This window comes from Magnolia sinica, chromosome 1 (genome assembly GCF_029962835.1).
Source record: "Magnolia sinica isolate HGM2019 chromosome 1, MsV1, whole genome shotgun sequence".
Taxonomy (NCBI): domain Eukaryota; kingdom Viridiplantae; phylum Streptophyta; class Magnoliopsida; order Magnoliales; family Magnoliaceae; genus Magnolia; species Magnolia sinica.
Window position 1 is genome coordinate 2,805,910 of NC_080573.1, and position 18,536 is coordinate 2,824,445.

The 18,536-nt window shown below is 39.9% G+C and overlaps 2 protein-coding genes across 2 annotated transcripts in view; both read left to right on the forward strand.

Moving 5' to 3' along the window:
• Nucleotides 1-17,217, forward strand: part of LOC131236695 (external alternative NAD(P)H-ubiquinone oxidoreductase B1, mitochondrial-like) — a 46,661-nt gene extending 29,444 nt beyond the window's left edge. The window contains exon 11 of the transcript XR_009166841.1: nucleotides 17,097-17,217. The gene's annotated coding sequence lies outside the window, so the exon portion shown is untranslated. The remainder of the gene's footprint in view (nucleotides 1-17,096) is intronic.
• Nucleotides 8,114-17,225, forward strand: LOC131220174 (external alternative NAD(P)H-ubiquinone oxidoreductase B1, mitochondrial-like). Its single transcript, XM_058215164.1, has 9 exons — nucleotides 8,114-8,422; nucleotides 9,381-9,587; nucleotides 10,112-10,362; nucleotides 11,229-11,448; nucleotides 11,609-11,713; nucleotides 13,578-13,850; nucleotides 14,378-14,499; nucleotides 16,339-16,464; nucleotides 17,097-17,225. Exons 1-9 carry the CDS (start codon nucleotides 8,114-8,116, stop codon nucleotides 17,182-17,184), a joined length of 1,701 nt encoding a protein of 566 aa, XP_058071147.1. The 3' UTR covers nucleotides 17,185-17,225.
• Nucleotides 17,226-18,536: the final 1,311 nt, after the last annotated feature.

Below are 18,536 nucleotides of genomic sequence, written 5' to 3' on the forward strand. Positions count from 1 at the left end.
AAGGACGTAGAATCAGTTTTCATACAGCTGCTTTATCTGTATCCAATAATTTCTCAGAGAAGCGTTGATATGCAGAGTTGTCTGTGAAGTGCTGAACTTTCACGTACAACTGCTTCATTTCCTACTTAATTGTCAATTTATAGAAAATCCGAACCGTAAAAAGGGTGAGAATAGCCCTATATATCTCTCGAGGAAAAAAAAGAGAAAAAATTATGATGATCACCCATCACAAGGTCTATACCATCGAAACCAATGAAAGCCCTTGTGTTAAGGTATGGCCCACCTGTTGAGTATATTATCCCTATTTTCATCCCATCAAGCCATTAATTATTCCCTCCACCACTTTTACAGATCAGATGTAGAACCATCAGTGGGAAAGAAAGCGTTGTACGGAAACGGATTGGCTACTCACCTGACACGAGCCAATGGCTGATGGTCGGTGATATGTGGGCCTCAAAATGATGTATTTGTTTCATCCATGCCGACCTAAAATGAGATATATCCCAATCTCAAGTGGACCACATTGCAGGAAACAGTGTTGAATGAGTTTTGACCATTAAAAACATTTTGGGGGCCATAAAAGTTTTGGATCAAGCTGATTTTTGTTTTTTCCCTTCATCTGGGCCTGTATGACCGAATCAACAGATTGGATGTCAAATAAACAGTACTGTAGGCCTTAGGAGGATTTTAATGGTGGATATCCAATAAATATTGTTTTCACATGGTGTGATCCACCTGAGATTTATACCTCTCTCATTTTTGGTATTAAGCCCTAAAATCATCTGTAAAAATGGATGAACAGAATGGATGAAACACATGCATCATTGTGGGGCCCACAGAGAACCGACCACCAGCCACGGGGCTAGTGTCAGGGGGAGTAGCCAATCCGTTTCCGCGTTGAACGTCAGATTCGCGTCCAACCTTTTTTGGGAACATTTTTCCTTCTGAGTCCGGATCCTCTGTCCGCTATTACCACGACTTTCCTGCTTTTTTCCTCCTTCGCTGAACAGTGATCGGTCCATCTCAGTCATCTCAGTCAGCAATGCATTGCTCAATGCAATCACACCGTCCAATTAGATTTGGACAACCATAGTTTTGCTGCGAGACGCAAACAGAGAATCCGTATTCTTTCCCAAAATATAAAATTTCCATGACTATCGGCGTACGCAAACAGAGGATCCGTATTCTTTCCCAAAATATGAAATTTCCATGACTATCGGCGTTCGGAATTCGACTGAGCTTGTAACAGGGATTAAAGGCAATCTTGGGCCTGTTTTTGTTATATCCACTCTGTTCATCTTTTTCATCAGATAATTTTAGTACGTATGACGAAATTTGATTCATATAAAAAACCTGATTAATACACACCAAAAGGAAGATTTTCGTAACCTTCAAAAGTATTGGATTAGCTTATATTTGTGTTTTCTCTTCATCCAGGTAAGAATCAACAATGGCTGTTTCCATCCCCAGTGTAGCCCACTTGAGTCTTGGATCTTACTCTTGTCTCGGTTGATGAACTGATGAACTAATGTACGGACTGGATGTGACACGAACATCAGTGGGCCGCACGGAACTTGGATTACGGAGGTTACTGTATAACCCCGTGTAACACGCAAAGTGGCGTCTGGGCGGGAGGCGGTCTCGCTACTGAAGTGACGTGACCAAGTTCTGTGGGCCCCATGATGATGTATTTGTTATATCCACACCGTCCATCCATTTTTAGATATCATTTTAGGCTAATGTGAAAAGAACTAGAAAAATAAAAATGTCCAATGGACCGCAAAACAGAAAACAGTGGGGAGAGTGACGCTCACCATTAAAAACTTCTAAGGACCATATAAGTTTTCGATCAAGTTGATACTTGTTTTTTACCATGTTTCGTGTCTGTGTTAACTTGTGAACAGTTAACTTGTGAACAGTTTGGATTTCAAATAAACATCATGGTGGGCCTTAGGAATGTTTCAACAGTGGGAATCACTCTCCCCACTTTTTTCTATGGTGGGGTCTACTAAAGCTTTGGATCTGCCTAATTCTTTTTCTCATATCATAAAATGATATCTCCAAATGGATGGACGGTGTGGATACAACACATACATCATAGTGGGCCCACATAAGTTCGTGACGTCACATCAGTAGCGAGTCTAGCTACTCAACCTGTCAGTAGCCAATCCGTGTCTGGGCGGGCGTGTAATAAATATTTGCAGCAACCAACGGACATGAAACACAGTTCTCTTTCCAACCAACGGACAAACGGACTGGAAACAGAGCTCACTCTCTCTCTCATTCATATCTGAAAATGCATTTCTTTTCCTTCTTCGATCGATCTACACGTGCTTTCCAATTCTCTAAGCTCACCCTTGTCTTAGCTATCAGGTAATTTTTGATTTTTTTTTTTCTGTTCTAACGTATATAAAATCCATCTTCGATTTCGATTCATTTGAAATTTTAGTAGCTTTCCATCTCTTATTGTAGCTTCTATTTCATAGCATTCTGATATTTCCAAAATCAAACTCTTTTAATTTGTTGCGGTTACTTTTACTGTGCTATTGCTGCTGCTGCTGCTGCTGCTGCTCTCTCTCTCTCTCTCTCTCTCTCTCTCTCTCTCTCTCTCTCTATATATATATATATATATATATATATAAAGCTCAGATTGCTTTGGTATTTCAATGTAGCTGGATCTTTTCTGGCTAATTCTGCATGTTTCAATTTTCATGCTGCCATTATTATTAATTTGTACGAATTGGATTGTACTCTGCCATAGTACAAGGTGGACGTGAAAGTCAATGCAGATCATCCCAATTGTGGGCCCTGTTTGTGGGTTTTCAATCCAAGGACAGAGGATTGGAGCTTCAAGTGTCCAATGTTGTTCTATGTACGCTGTACATACATCGATCTAGAGTTTTCATACGGTGGATCTGACTGCAGATTGGGGAATGCCCCTTGAGTTACACTGATCAGACGATTCTAACGGTCGGATCAGAGGATACTGGATGGATGGTTGGTTTGTGATCAATGTATATCTGTGGATGCCCACTGTTTATGTGGAACAGATATATGTCTTTCCATACTACTGAAATTGTGGGCCACACTGAAAATCACATTCATTAGGTGATCGTAGGTTTTCGACCGAAGGGCAGAGATTGGTGCTATACTGCCTAATATTGTTTTTGCATCCTCCTTATGTATGTCAACATAGAGCGTTGAAATGGTGGATCCAACGGCAGATGGGGGAGTTTTCCTTGAATCACACTGATCAAACGATCCTAGCTGTCTGAACAAAGGATATCGGATTGATGGTTAGTGACTGATCAACATAAATCCATGGAGACCCACCATCAAGGTATTCTGTGATGGTGATGGTGTATGGTTGTCACGATATGGGCCATAATGGCTGTTAGAGCCCTCTAATGGTCCCTCTCTTTTTTTTTTTTTTTTGAAGGATAATGGTAAAAAAATTTATTAAAGGAAGAAAATGTATTGGCCCCATTACATGCCATTATTTCTTTTCTTTCGTTCTTTCTTTTTTTTTTTTTTAAATCTTTATAATCATTATTATTTTTATTATTTTTTCAGAACAAGTGTAACGGCCCCATATTGCATAACAGATTGCATTGTTATTCTTTTATAACGGCTGTTACATAACCCTTTTTTAATACCTTGCTCACCATATATGTGGTACACATTTATGTCAATCCACGCCATACAAATTGTGGGCTCCACTGGATTGGGTATGCCTTATCCCAACTAATTGGGGTCAGCTCATGGTGTGCCATAACGGCCATTATAGGGCCGTTATGTAAAGGTAGTGGCAGCAACCGTTATATGATATGGGGTTGCAAAGGCTGTAACAGTTGTTATAGAAAAAATAACCTGTAAAGGCCATTATAGGCCCCGTAATAGTCCATGACAGGGCCGATACAGGTTTTTTGGGTTTTTATTTTAATAAAAAAAGAGAGACCGTAACAACCATTATGGATAGAGCTGGGCATCAGATTGAGTCGGATCGGATTGGGTCCAACTCGACTCGGTTCGGATTCTACATGACCTGACCCGAACTCGATCCGATCCGGGACCGGGGCCGGATCATCTGACTCGATCCGATCCGATGCACTGCTAGCCTGACCCGAACCGAGTCTGTCTCGGTCAGGAAAACCGAATCGGATCGGGTTGAGTACCGTTCGGATCGGAAGAGAGAAGTGGGTGATACAAACCGGAAGCGGATTGGCGGGTGGTGGTGTATCGACGTCAGCAAGTTCTTTGGGTCAAACTATGAGGTATGTGTTATATCCAAACCATCCATCCATTTGGAGAGCTTGTCTTAAGGCTTGAGCCGAAAAATAAGACAGATCTAAAGATTGGTTGGACCACACTGCAAAAAAATAGTGGGGGATTGATCATTTACCATTGAAACCCTTTTTCAGATCACAAAAGTTTCGGATCAATATGAAATTTGTTTTTCCACTTCATCCATGTATTTTTAATATTATTAACAGATTAGATGGAAAATAAACGTTATGGTGGGGCCTATGTAACTTTGATCTCATTTGAGCTGTTCGTACAACTCGGAGCTCGAGGCGCGTACGCGCTCGTCTTTGCACGACACGTATCTACAGCAGGCAACAACCTGTCACTTGTTGCGTGCGAGACGCGGATTAGCTACTGACAGGTTGACTGATATATATAGAGCAGGTCTTAAGTCCAACAGGTTGGACTGTAAGTTAAGGTACAGCTAGTATATAACTTCCAACCTTTCATGTTTGTACAACATCCAAACCATCCAATAGGTTGGCACCAACATGATGATCGCCTAATATGTAAATATTCCATATCGACTCATTAGGTGGACCACATTTACATTTTCTATTTATCAATGGCTACACATTGTTCTCATGTGTGGTCCACCTAAGGAGCCAATAGGGTTGGTTTCTGCAACAGATGAACCTCATGATGGTTCCAACTTCCAACCTAGTGGATTTGATTATCTAACTATTGGATTGGTGGACATTTATTGGACGGTTAAAAAATAAAATATCCAATGGTCTTATTTCCACAAGCATATGTCCACAACAAATCAAGGGTTAGGATTGTTCAAGCAATCTAATGTTGGGATTGTAACTTTACAACAATAGGATCGACAATTTGGTTTAGAATGAGTTAATGCATTCCACGTGTGAGTTTTCGAAGCGTCTGCGTATCAAGCCTCACTCCCTACCCGAGTATCAGTAATGATCATCTACATCCAGTTTTAAAAGGAGGGTTTTGCATGAATATACCGTACATGCTCATGTACTAGCTAGACTCCCTACTGAAGTGACGTGACCAAGTTCTGTGGGACCCGCCATGATATATGTGTTGTATCCGCATAGTCCATTCATTTGGAGATATCAATTTAGGGCAGGAGCTAACGAATGAGTCAGATCTAAAGCTCAAATGGACCCCACCACAGAAAACAGTGGAGAGAGTGACGCCCACCATTAAAATTTTCTAAGGCACACGAGAAAAATGAGTGGTAGAGTAGAAGCCCTACCTCAGCCCTTTATTTCTCAATCTATTTTAACTTTGTACTATATGACAGGATCTGATCAGATCGGATCCAATCGGATCGGATTCCAGATCGTATTGGTTCGGATTGACATTAAACCGAACTCGGTCCGGTGAATGGTCGGATCAGACTGACCCTACCGCATAGATCCAGGCCGTTGGTTCGGTTCGAATCGGGTCGGATCTGGTCGGATCGGGTCATACATGTCCAGCTCTAATTATGGAGGCCGTAACTGCCATTATAGCCTATATCGTAAAGGTAATGGTGGTGGCTATTACGAACACTGTTAACATTACGGAGTACATTGGATCGGCTGCATGAATCCTTATCCGCCGTTCCACTCTATCAAGGGCCATAACTCTAGTTAGGCCATAGTTCATCAAATGGTTACTTACTACCACCACCTACAACCTTTTGGGCATTCACCATGCCCTTTTAGAGCCTTCAACTTGTACGGACTCACTCCTTCTAACTGGCACAATTCTTGGTCTCCATCGCACATGACCAAATCATCTAAGTCTACTTTCCCTCTTCTTGACCTACTAGGCATACTACCCAAAAATCACATTGATTGAACAGTCGAACTGTTCGATTAATGGATGTTCATTGTGTTAAGTTTGGAGTGTTTACCATTCTTCTTTCAACCATCCATTTGATGCCCATTGATCACATAAATGAAGATGAAGGACCATGTAATCAATTACATGGTTGGAGAAAAGAAGTGGAGAAGGACAACAAAAGAGAAAGTCTTGGAGGAAAAGGTTATGTAGAGAATTCCTCTCCTCTCATACCTTAATGATATTTTATAACCCTAATGGACATAAAGAATGGTTTCTAGAGGAAACATCGAAGCATACATACACCCCCATAAAGGGAAACACATGCACACTCTCTACTCCCCTACAGGCTACAGCTCAGACTGTTAGGATTGCCCGAATAATTTGCTATTTCTTATTGCCTGATCTATAGACAGGCTGAGGAATTGAAATTGGATAGTACCATAGATTTAAGTAGCTACAGCTCAGACTGTTAGGATTGCCTGAAGAATTTGCTATTTCTTATTGCCTGATCTATAGACAGGCTGAGGAATTGAAATTGGATAGTACCATGGATTTAAGTAGTGGTTTCTGAGTGCAACTCGCCTGGGGACTAAAACTGATACAACTTGGTCCCATATCGGTGTGGTGGCTTCTTTTTTTTTTTTGGTTTTGGACTGAAACAGATGTTCATACTATTTTTTAAACCATGATAGTGAGGTCTCTTCCAATTGCTATAACCAAGAAGTTGATCTAAACCTCTAATCTTAGGAAGTGGAGTTATTGCTTCTCTCCTCATAACAGCTGATTGGGGCTACAAATAGATTCCCATGGTCATTTTCTTGTGTGAACCACACCCAAGTCATGTGCTTTCCTTTCTTTTTTACTCTTCCGATTGGCATAACCAAATTGTTGTTTACATTTCAGGTACGACTTAAAAAAAGAAAAGAATTTTTTTTTTTGAATGTAATTAATCTCATTAGATGTTGTAGTACCTGAGAGTTTCAAATGGTTAGCAGTGAAGGAACAACCAGAACAACAATTTATGTCAGATAGGTGTCTTTTTAGAATTGTAATTACATACATAACCTGAAAATCAGGTGAGTCAGCAAAGAAATAAGGTGTGATTGTGAATAAAATTCTTCTATTTCATTTCTAACTAACATATTTAGTCTACATTTTAACCTAAAACATTTGAGTAATTCGGATTTCAAACAAACAGGATCTTATGGGGTCCACGCCCATCAGGAAAGCATAGGCTTGTCGTATTGTGATGCAGGGGAGGACGTGAGGTCGAGCACCGTCTTCCTTAAGGGAATAACTGTTCCGAATCCACAGAACTTCTCTGGACTCCTCACAGAGACTTCTCGAATCCACGAGAAAGAAAGCAAGCAAAATAGAAAATAAATTCTATAAAATTCGAAATTGATTGATGAATGAATAAAAATGAGTTCTCAACCCTTTAAATAGGGGTATCAAGCAATGCTAAAGAAATCAGAATCAAACTACAACTAAAACTCCTAGAATTTGCAACTTACTATAAATAGTAAATTACTATTTATAGATGGTCGTGATTTTTTCGGCCAAAAATAGCAAGTGTCCTATTTGGCTTCACCAAACCGTTCTCCTAATTATTCTAAGCTCTTTTCACGTTGGGCGCAACTCCTAAAGCCCGACGGATGAAGAGTTATAATCAAACTAAACTTACTATTTATAGTAAAAACGAAATTAAAATAGGGAAATGACCATCGATCCAGGGGTATTTCGCAAATCCGGCTTGCGCAACCCAGCATAGCAGGGTTGGTTGGCTAAAGTAGCTCGTTCTACCCCAAAATCATATATTTTATGTCCGATAACTCATTCCGGATTGCGAGATACGCCTGATTTAAGGTCCGACGGTCCGGATCACTTCTGTCGTCGACCAGGCCTTTTCTGATCCATCTTGGCCATGTAACTGTCTGCAACCCTCTCTACATCATATTGTGGGGACGCTCAAATGTATTTTCTTTAGTAATCTATCATATCGATCCTTCTAATGGTGACCCAATACATTTTTATTTATTGCAGTGCTGGAGGTCTTGTGGCATATTCTGAGTCAAAACCATACAATGGTTTAAGTAGTGTTGATTCTTCTCAAGTAGAAGCTAAGAAGAAAAGGGTGGTAGTGCTTGGAACCGGATGGGCTGGCACAAGCTTCTTGAAAGATCTGGACTGTTCATTGTATGACGTACAGGTGGTGTCACCCCTTAATTATTTTGCATTTACTCCTCTTTTGCCGAGTGTTACATGTGGTACAATGGAAGCGCGTAGCATTGTTGAGCCTATCCGTAACATTCTAAAAAAGGTAATGACTGCTGGGTCGGTCAGTAAGACATTCTTTAATATCTTGTAGAGAAGGAATACTAATTTCACACTTCCAATGTGAAATTAGCTTTTAAATGGCACATGGGATGGTGTATTACTATTTTGAATTCTTCATTCATTCATACAACCACGAGCAAGACATGATGCAAAAATCAAACCAATCAGATGGTCCTAAACATCCGATCAATTGCATGGAAAATGACGGCCAAGATTGAGCGGAGAAACAAAGTCCAATCATCATCTTGAAACATCAATTTGATAGATCCCACTTTGTATTACTTATGATTCCAAAGTAGCACTTCGGTTTGATGATTCTAACCATGTGATCTATGGCATGTAAACAATGGGTGGTTTAGCAAAGTGGTCCCATTTGAAGGGTTAGGATCGTCTGATTGGCATGATTTTTGCACCATGGCTTGCTCCCAATGGCACTATGAATGAACCATCCTGAATGATGATTGGGGATCCCACGCGTCATTCAAAACCTTAGGGGGCGTTAATGTCACCATGAATGTGGGGACATTAGCAAAACCCTAGTTTAAATCATCTAATTTATTTCCACATTAGATGTTTCATACGCCCTCCTGCTTCCTCAGTTTTTTTTGAGAATCAATGGTTCTTCAGATTCGTGTTGGGAAGTTGTGGCATAAGTCTGATGCTGGCTGCCAACCTGACACAACCTCTCCTTTATCCAGTCTGGGGACCAACCATGGGAGCATAGAACTCCCACAGGCACAATGTAATAATAGACTGTTCCATAGGTTGTTTACAATCAACTGCTATCTAGTTAATCTATTACATAAGTTGATTACAATCAATGAGTTGAGATAAGGCTTAGATGGTGATGATTATGATGATGATGACCCCTCATCTAAGACAAGCAAATTAATAGTCTAGTTACTGAAACAACATATCACTTCTCTTTCTGAACTTGGCAGAAAAATGGAGATATTCAGTTTTGGGAAGCCAAATGTGTCAAGATTGATGCTGCCAACAAACGGGTTCATTGCCGTTCTAATAATAGCATGATTTTGAAAGGGAAAGACGAATTTGTTGTAGACTATGACTACTTGGTGATAGCAATAGGAGCTCGGGCAAATACATTCAACACTCCTGGTGTGATGGAGCACTGCCATTTTCTGAAGGTAAACTTCCATTCACTGGCTTTTTAGATGATATAGTGCTTAAGTACCATCTTCTCTCTATATGACTGCCATTGATATTCTGAAAATTCTTCAATTGATGCCGTTAATATCTTGGACATGTATCATTTAGTAAATGGTGTCAACACTATGATTAGTGCACTGTGGTGATAGATCCAGTCTATCCAATTACTGCGCTACCCCTTGGATGAGACAGACCAAAATTGTGCTGATTGCAAGTTCATAACTATCCATTCCATACCCCATCTATGGATGGTCAAGGAAAATTTGGAGCAATGATTCATGAAAAAAAATTATATAGATCGAATGGTTAGAACGGTCAATCCCTACTACATTTGACCAATGCCCATTGATGTGCATTGATTGACACATTCACCATTCTTATCAGTTGTAGGTTTGGTACCATTTAGTAAATGGATCTGGCCGCTAGCAATAATTGCATCTTGCATCATTGTACAGTGCATGAAGTTCATTATTTCTTCCCAAAAATGTGCATTTTCATGCAGGAAATAGTGGATGCCCAGAAGATCCGTAGGAGTGTTATCGATTGCTTTGAAAGAGCCAGCCTTCCAAACCTAACTGAGGATGAGAGGAAGACTGCTCTCCATTTTGTAATTGTTGGCGGAGGTCCAACTGGAGTGGAATTTGCTGCAGAGTTGCATGATTTTGTCTGTGAGGACTTAGTTGAGATATATCCCACAGTTAAAGATTTAGTAAAGATAACAGTTATCCAGTCAGCGGATCATATTTTGAACATGTAATTACATATTCTCATATCCTTTTCTGTTCTTCTTTTTAGATTATTATTGCACGTAGGCTAATTGCAAGTGTTTCCTTCCACACAAGTTCCATGGGCACACATGGCCTTGGTTATTAGAAAAAAAAAAAAGAGAAAAAAAAAAGGCCAAACTGCTTGAAAGAGGGGGGGTGCACAAATGGGCAGCTGTCATTTCCTGTCCTCAAATCAAGCGCTCCGGATCATCCAACCAACCTGATTCTCCGGGATGTCCTGTATATGGTGCAGGCCGCCAGATGAGGAGTCTGGATCTTGTACGTGTCTGCCACTTCTCCCCATATAAACTCTCGTGCAATAATACATGCAATTGTGTGCAATCAGCATTCCTTGTTATTGTTAACAAGCTCAGAAATCTGAATAGCTCCCCCTAGCAAACTGCGAAGTACAAAACACTTGTTCACATGGAACCTTCACCCTCTTTGGCCTTCCAAGTTCTCTTGAATATTTTTGTTTTGCTACTGTAGGTGATGTTAGCATTTGTCTTCCAACCTACAGTTGTTAAATTTTTATTCGGATACATTGTTTTAGGTTTGTCTGACATTCTCATCATGAGCTGAGAGACCACTATAATCCCTGACTATTTCTTTTCCAAGTTGTAATCATTTTCGCCTTTACATTTCTTAATTTTAACGTGATTTTAGCAACAAACCACCCCCCCCCCCCCCCCCCCCCCCCCCCCAAAGATGAGTCCATTACTCCATTTGCATCTTTTACAGGGGCTATGTTTTTCCTTTCTTTTTTGAGTCTACCTGTCAATTAACACTTTCTGATTTATTTCTTCACCTTCCAAAATGTCCTTATTCTTTTAGAAGTGTTGTTTTTTGCAGGTTTGATGAAAGAATCAGTTTGTTTGCTGAACAGAAGTTCCAAAGAGATGGTACTGAAGTGAAAACAGGACAACGGGTAATCAGTGTGTCTGATAAAGCCATTACCACCAAGGCAAAGGCGGATGGAAAGGTTTCTTCTTTACCATATGGAATGGTGGTTTGGTCTACGGGTATTGGGATCCGCCCTGTTTTAATGGATTTTATGCAGCAAATTGGTCAGGTTCATTGCTCTAGACCTATGATCCTATCTGACTACCCTGTTGTACCTATGCTTTTGCACCTTTTCTACTTCATTTTTATCAGTCAGATAGAAATTAGGTGTCTTCAGTAGGCTGTGATGTTTGTTTTAAGTTATAGTTTGCATTGATTCACCTATGCAGAATAATACGCGTGCTATAGCAACCGATGAGTGGCTGCAAATTGAAGGATGTGATGGAATATATGCGCTTGGTGATTGTGGGACAATACATCAACGCAAAATTATGGTATGTGTGGCATTTTACTGTTTGATTTATACAATTTCATGGAGCAGTTGTATATCGTGAGGCTGGATAATGTGTAATTGTGTTCTTCTGTGAAACTTGTGCTATGCTTTCTTGTTGTTCTATCATCTGATATAGGCTTTTGAGAACTGGACTGTTATCTTCTTCTTATTTATTTATTAGTTATTATTTTTGGAATGATGATATTTCATTAAAACACCAGAAAGCAAAACAGGAACCAGCTATGAAACATGATCCTATTATCAATTTACAGCGCCATCAAAACAAAGAAAAGGCCTGTTATCATCATCTGGTGCAACAGTTGTATCAAAACTTGTCATATACTCGCATCCAGACAAGCTAGAATGTGCACGAACATAAAAGGCTATATGACATTTATGTCCTTGGTAGTGGCTTCCAATTTTATGGAAATTGTAGAGGTCTGCTAATTCCACATTTCTAGATCCCATCTAATGCAACCATATATGCAAATCTGGCAAGTCTGTGCAATGTCCCAGATGTCAATTGCGTGAGCCCACCCTTGTAGATGCCCTGGTTGAGAAAACAGGCCAATCTAGTCATCAGGTAGAGCACAGTGTTTGAAACAAAATGGTCATCAAATATTTTTTATCTGCCCATTTGCTCTACTCCGTGCTCCAGGATGAGTGGGTTAGCCTCATTTGTGGGACCAGGGCATGTAACTGTTGGTCTACCTAATGGATGGCTTGGATCTTGATTCTTGCACACGTGTGCTGTGCTGGACATGAGGCAATATATATATATATATATATATATATATATATATATATATATATATATATATATATATATATATATATATATATATATATATATATATATATATATATGGGCTATAGAAATAAGACTGATACTAGAGCAGTCTCTGCTCACTCGCTTTAGGACCCGTCCCAAATCTTCCTAATTTGCAGTGGAATATACGTGTTCTGCCCAAATTGCAGGTGGGATAAGAAATACTTGTGTGCATTCTTCTCCCTCTTGCATTTGGAGCAGGAAACGAGGGGAAACCAGATGCCCACCTAATGTGATTCCAATTTTCTGCTCTGTCCACAATGTGAACAGATTGGTTTGTCTGAAATGCTGGGCCAATCCCAATCAGGGTGAATGGCCCTTGAGGAAGACTAGCGCTTTTGTTGCCTACTATGCAGAAAACTTACCTGACGCATTGAGATTGGCTCTTCCCCAAAGAGGGGAACATTGTTCCACATACAAACTTGGTGCTGTTTTTCCTTTTTAATCTACAAGATGAGGGAGGGCACAAATGCAAAGCTAGATTTATGGAGGGATATTTCAGGACATGGGCACATTAGGACACTCCTTGTGTCTTCATCCATCATGTCACAACAATTCCTCAGTCCAACTTGCCTCTCGTAGGGAGGTAGGCCTTCTTGAAGTGGCTTTTCTGTGACTTCCTCTCCCATACAAAGTAATTGTGTTAATTCTAGTTCTTTTCATAGCTATTACCTTGACACTAAAGAAGACTTCGACTGGGTCCTTGAACAACCAGAGGGTCTTCTGAAAATCATTTCAAAGCACTACTACAAGATGTTCTGACTCTTTTGTTGGGAGGTTGGGGGTTTCATTGATGTTGAATTTTTTTTTGAGAGATCATAGGCGTTGAATTAAATATTCATTTAAAGAAAAAGAGATACTCCCGATGATTGCATTTGATGGTGGAGAGTGATTCTGTAGATGGATGTGAAATTACCATACCAAATTATACTTGCTGAGATGAATTCATTTTCTCACATTTCTTACTAATCTAGCATATTATCACATATTAATGTAATCTGTTAATGTGTTTCATCTCATGCTGACATGCTTTTAGGAAGATATTTCTGAGATATTTAATGTTGCGGACAAGGACAAATCCGGCACTCTAACTGTTAAAGAATTCCGAGATGTTATCGAAGATATTTGTGTGAGGTACCCTCAAGTGGAGCAGTATTTGAAAAATAAGCGAATGCGCAATGTTGTTGATCTGTTGAATGATTCCAAAGGAAATGAGAGAAAAAAATCTATTGAGTTAGATATTGAAGGGTTCAAGTCAGCTCTGTCTCGTGTGGATTTACAGACGAAGAATCTTCCTGCAACTGCTCAGGTGATTTTCTGATCAACTTCTTATTGAAGTGATGGGTTTAGTGACGAAGCTTTTTTTTATTTGTTGCTTCCGGATAAGACTTGTCGTCATGTCACATGTATTTCTTTGTGAGGGCCATCCATCAGATAGACCCACCAAGAGTGTTTCTTGGCCTCACTAAACTGGTTGGCATTCCTGTATGGAGAAGATGGATGGTTAGAAATTGTTGAGCAGCAGTTCACCTTGAAATAACAAGTGAGGTCCACCAAATTAGTGGATTGGCTTTATTTTTTGGCCAGAGAACATGGTGGGATTTTATTCTCTCATGTATGTTCTGTGTTGGCATGTGTCCCTGTGAGTAGCCTTCACATTTTCTGTTGCATCTGATAAATGTGGAATGTTAGTTATTCATAAATGGCATCTTTTGAAGAACCATCTCTTGGCATTTTCTTTTCCTTGCATTTTCATTGTTGATAAAGAAGAAGAGATGAGAGATTCACTGAATATGAATATACAAAATAAACTCTCTAACAATCACGAAATACTAGGTTGCTGCTCAACAAGGTGCATACCTTGCTAGGTGCTTTAACCACATGAAGGCCTCTGAAGATAATCCTGAAGGTCCTCTCAAGTTCAGAGAATTAGGTCGCCATCAATTTCAGCCATTTCGGTACAAATCAAACTTCCATAACTTTTCTATTGATTATGCTTCTTACTTATTAGGGTGTTTGCTTTGATTGAATTGTGAATCAAATTCTGAATCATATTAAAAAATATTTATGGAAATTAATGCATACTTTATTTTGTTTTTGCTTGTCTGTTGTTTCACTTGTTCATATGGCCCCTTTTCAAAACTCATTGATTGCAACCAACTTCTTTAATCAACCTATGTAATATACTATTAGATAACACTTGATTGTAATCAACATATGTAATTGTCTTTTACGTTGTGCCTGTGGGAGTTTTATGGTCTCATTGCCGGTCCCCAGGTGGGATAAAGTGGGAGAGTTACGTCAGACAAACTTATGCCATAACTTCCAGCATCATGATGATGATGATATGGTCCCTTTTTAAGGCGAGCAGTGAACTGGCTTGGCCAGGCACAATCGTATTTTGAATAGGCTTGGCCTGGTATACATGGCCCGACCAGTTCCAAAACTGGAGAAAGCATATGGGTATCCTAGGAGGTAATGTGGTAGGTTATGAATAAGAATCGTGTACCCAAGAAGGCATATTGGCATTGTTAAGGACATGGATGAGGGTGTTTCTGTTGGGGTATTTCAAAAGAAATAAAGAACAACAAAAGAAAAAAAAAAAAAAAAACTTTTTGGAAAAGTGGTCTTTCATCTTTATTGTGCAAAAGTTTAATCCCGTGTCGGATAAGAAGAAGGGTTGTGGAGGGTTTATAAAGCTTTCTTCACCTTAGTGTTTTGAATTGGTGTATTACTATGCATTGGCCCACGTGCACGCCCAATGACGGCCCAGTGGGAAAACTGGCGTGGAAACCAGTTATAGCCGGGTGTGGATGTGGCCCACTTTCTTGACGTGTCTCCGCATGTGGGACGTGACTCCACATGCATGAACTATCTCTCCGTACGCCGTCTCTCCGTACACATGGTGTATATGCATGTTGTAGTTGGATAAGCTCTCTCTCTCTCTCTCTCTCTCTCTGTGAAAAGGGTTTCATATCTTAGGTTTTACACATCTTCAGAAAATCTCCTCTCCGAAAATTCTCCTGTTTTTTTTCTCTCTGGACGTGTGAAGAAAGTGGGTTGGTGGTTTTGATGTTGGGTTTTACATAATGTGTGCACACTGTCAAGACTGTACATTGGGCAATTGTATCCTGGAGATGGCGCGCTGCAAACAGACTGCATTGGAGAAAATCTATTGAGGGGCTTGAACTATCTCAAAGAGCACCACTGAGTCTGTGCCTCATCCAACAAGAAGACAACTTCATCAACTGGGATTACTGCTTTTGCATTTGTCTAAACTGGTGTGTCGTTTTATATTTTACTGATTTATTCTAGTTTGAATATTTCTCATACCATTGCTACAAAAGTGAGAAGGGTTTGTGGTGAGATATGCATTCTTATTAGCAATATATCTTCATTAGGAATCTGCATAAAGCCCTTACCTATTATGGTATGCTGTTTGCCAAAGATGTTCCTTGAGCTGACCGTAATTGCTGCACATGAGGGCACTGAAAATCTGACACCCCTCATGTGCCAACACAATCATGCCCAACACTGCAATTGAGCCTAACCATCTCTTCTGCCCCCCAACTTTTGTTCTTGATTAGTGAAAGCATCTGTAAAGGGCAAATGCTTTTGCAATGGTTATTTTTCATAAATTCAAGAATTCCACATCTAACTATGAGACATAAATGTTCTTTCCCCCATGGGATAAGTAAACTAACAGTCAATAGCTTCATGTACTCATTTTGTGCATTTGCATAAGCTAAATAACTTCACATATTCTTTTGTGGGTTCCTGACGATTTTTGGTCTTAGGTACAAGCATTTTGGGCAGTTTGCTCCATTGGGAGGAGAGCAAACAGCTGCAGAACTCGCACTCCCTGGAGACTGGATTTCTATTGGTCGCAGCACCCAATGGCTTTGGTATTCCGTTTATGCAAGGTATTGTCTGTTTCTCATAGCTACGCATCTTTGTGGAATGCACACAGTATGCTTGCAAATGCGCGTGTGCTCTGCATTATGTTTCCCTGATTGTTCAATGCGTATAGGCATATGGTTTTTTCTGCTGCTCTTGCTCATGACGCTTGTTCATGATATCAAGCACTTGTACGTGTACGAGGAAGAACTTGGGATTGCTCTCAAGTCCTGCTAATCTTGTTTTGGTGAATTTGGCGAACATTCCATACAGGTGGGACCCACATTCAGTGATCCATTACATCCTTCCGATGGGCCCCAATTGATGGATTGCGCTGCACGAAGCACCCTTCCCCTTCAGAAAATCATGTTCATTGGATTTTTTGGTTTGAAAATGGATAGTAAATATATGATATAGCCAAAAACTCTTGACATGGAAAAAAGTCCACTAGGATTGTCCAATTGAGGTTGTTATTGGTTGATCACACATCCATGGCTCCCTCTCCAAAAGAATGATTTCATCACCATCACCCAAGGGTGGGCCCCACCATTTTGAAATACCGACCTGCTGCTGATCACCGTTTTATGTCTCATACATGTAAGGTATGTGCATTTGGGAGTCACTGATCCTAATTTTGCTTACTGTTTTTCCAATTCAGCAAACAAGTTAGTTGGCGCACAAGAGCATTGGTGGTATCAGACTGGACGAGGAGATCCGTATTTGGAAGGGATTCAAGCCGCATATGATGGGGTAATAGGTTCCAGATTTCATGCCCCAGCAACCATTCATCCTTGTCTTGTGTGTATGTTTCTGTTTTTTCTTCTCTGTTTCTCATTAATTCCATTCTGGAAAATGACAGTTCTATATTATCAATGCAGCTTCATTGTTCATTTGATTTTTAATTATGTCACCTGGTCTGGTGTTGGAAACAAACAGTCAAACTCACCATTCTTAAACCTCATCAGTGTCCCACCCATATCAGATGGTGATATGAAAACATGGCCCCACTTCATCAGGTCACCTCCTCAGAAGTCAAAGCAGGTGGATCTTGCATCTTATGTAGAATGGCAAGTGATAGATTCCCTAGTGGAACTCATCATATGAGTGTTTGGTTTAGTTTTTGATGTAGAGCAGGTCGCGGACAGTTTCATGGCCAAGATGGATCAGAAAAGGCCCAGTCGACGACAGAAGTGATCCGGACCGTCGGACCTTAGATCGGGCATATCTCGCAATCCGGAATGAGTTATCTGACGTAAAATATATGATTTTGGGGTAGAACGAGCTACTTTAGCCAACCAACCCAGCTATGCCGGATTCGGAGTAGTTATCCTCATCACGTTCATCCCTGTGTCAGTTTTGAATTTGAGTTAAATTTGGGATGGCTGATTGGACAAGACTGGTGAAAGCTCATGACCTCTTTTTTAAGTTGTGGTATGCCACCCACAGTACACATGTCATATATCCATGCCAATCTTGACCAATGCATCTTAAAAAGTGAAACCCCCTTGTTTTACATTCCACATCGAGCATTCTGGATTATGGGTCACTTGCAACTCAGATCGCTATATTTATCAACCTAAATTAGTGCTTTGTTCTTACCATTGATCAAGTTAATGCAAATTTATATTTACAATGTAGAGATTTATCTCTTTATTTATTTAGTTATAGTATAACACTAAATATGCGGGGTCTATAACAATATGATTTCTTTTATAAAACTATATTGTATATCAAATTTGGGTAGAGGATAACTCAATGGATGGTTAGGATTGCACAAATTTGGGTCAGAGGGGCCCTGATTGGGTAGAAATGACCTAAGTACGCACTATAGCTTCTGAAGGCTATGACTTTATGACCAATTATCCATTTTGCACGAATAGTATACCGTAAGAAAGCTATCAACAAGCTGTACACACTAGCCAACAACCCAGAGTTTGTTGCCCACTAAACAGCTTAGCATATTTCAAGTCAAAATGAAGTTTTAAGTTATAACTTGCTATTTTTAGTAATTTCTGTTATATATATATATATATAAATTTTTGGCTTTTTTATGCTTTTTGGTATGATTGGATAACTTATTACAATTTTGGAAAAGTGT

Bases quoted from the DNA above. Each gene is read 5' to 3' on its own strand.
- LOC131220174 (XM_058215164.1), top strand. From the start codon at position 8,114: ATGGTGACCCAATACATTTTTATTTATTGCAGTGCTGGAGGTCTTGTG. The intron at 8,423-9,380 runs GTAATGACTGCT...TGAACTTGGCAG, and splicing joins TCCGTAACATTCTAAAAAAG to AAAAATGGAGATATTCAGTT. The intron at 10,363-11,228 runs GTAATTACATAT...TGTTTTTTGCAG, and splicing joins GCGGATCATATTTTGAACAT to GTTTGATGAAAGAATCAGTT.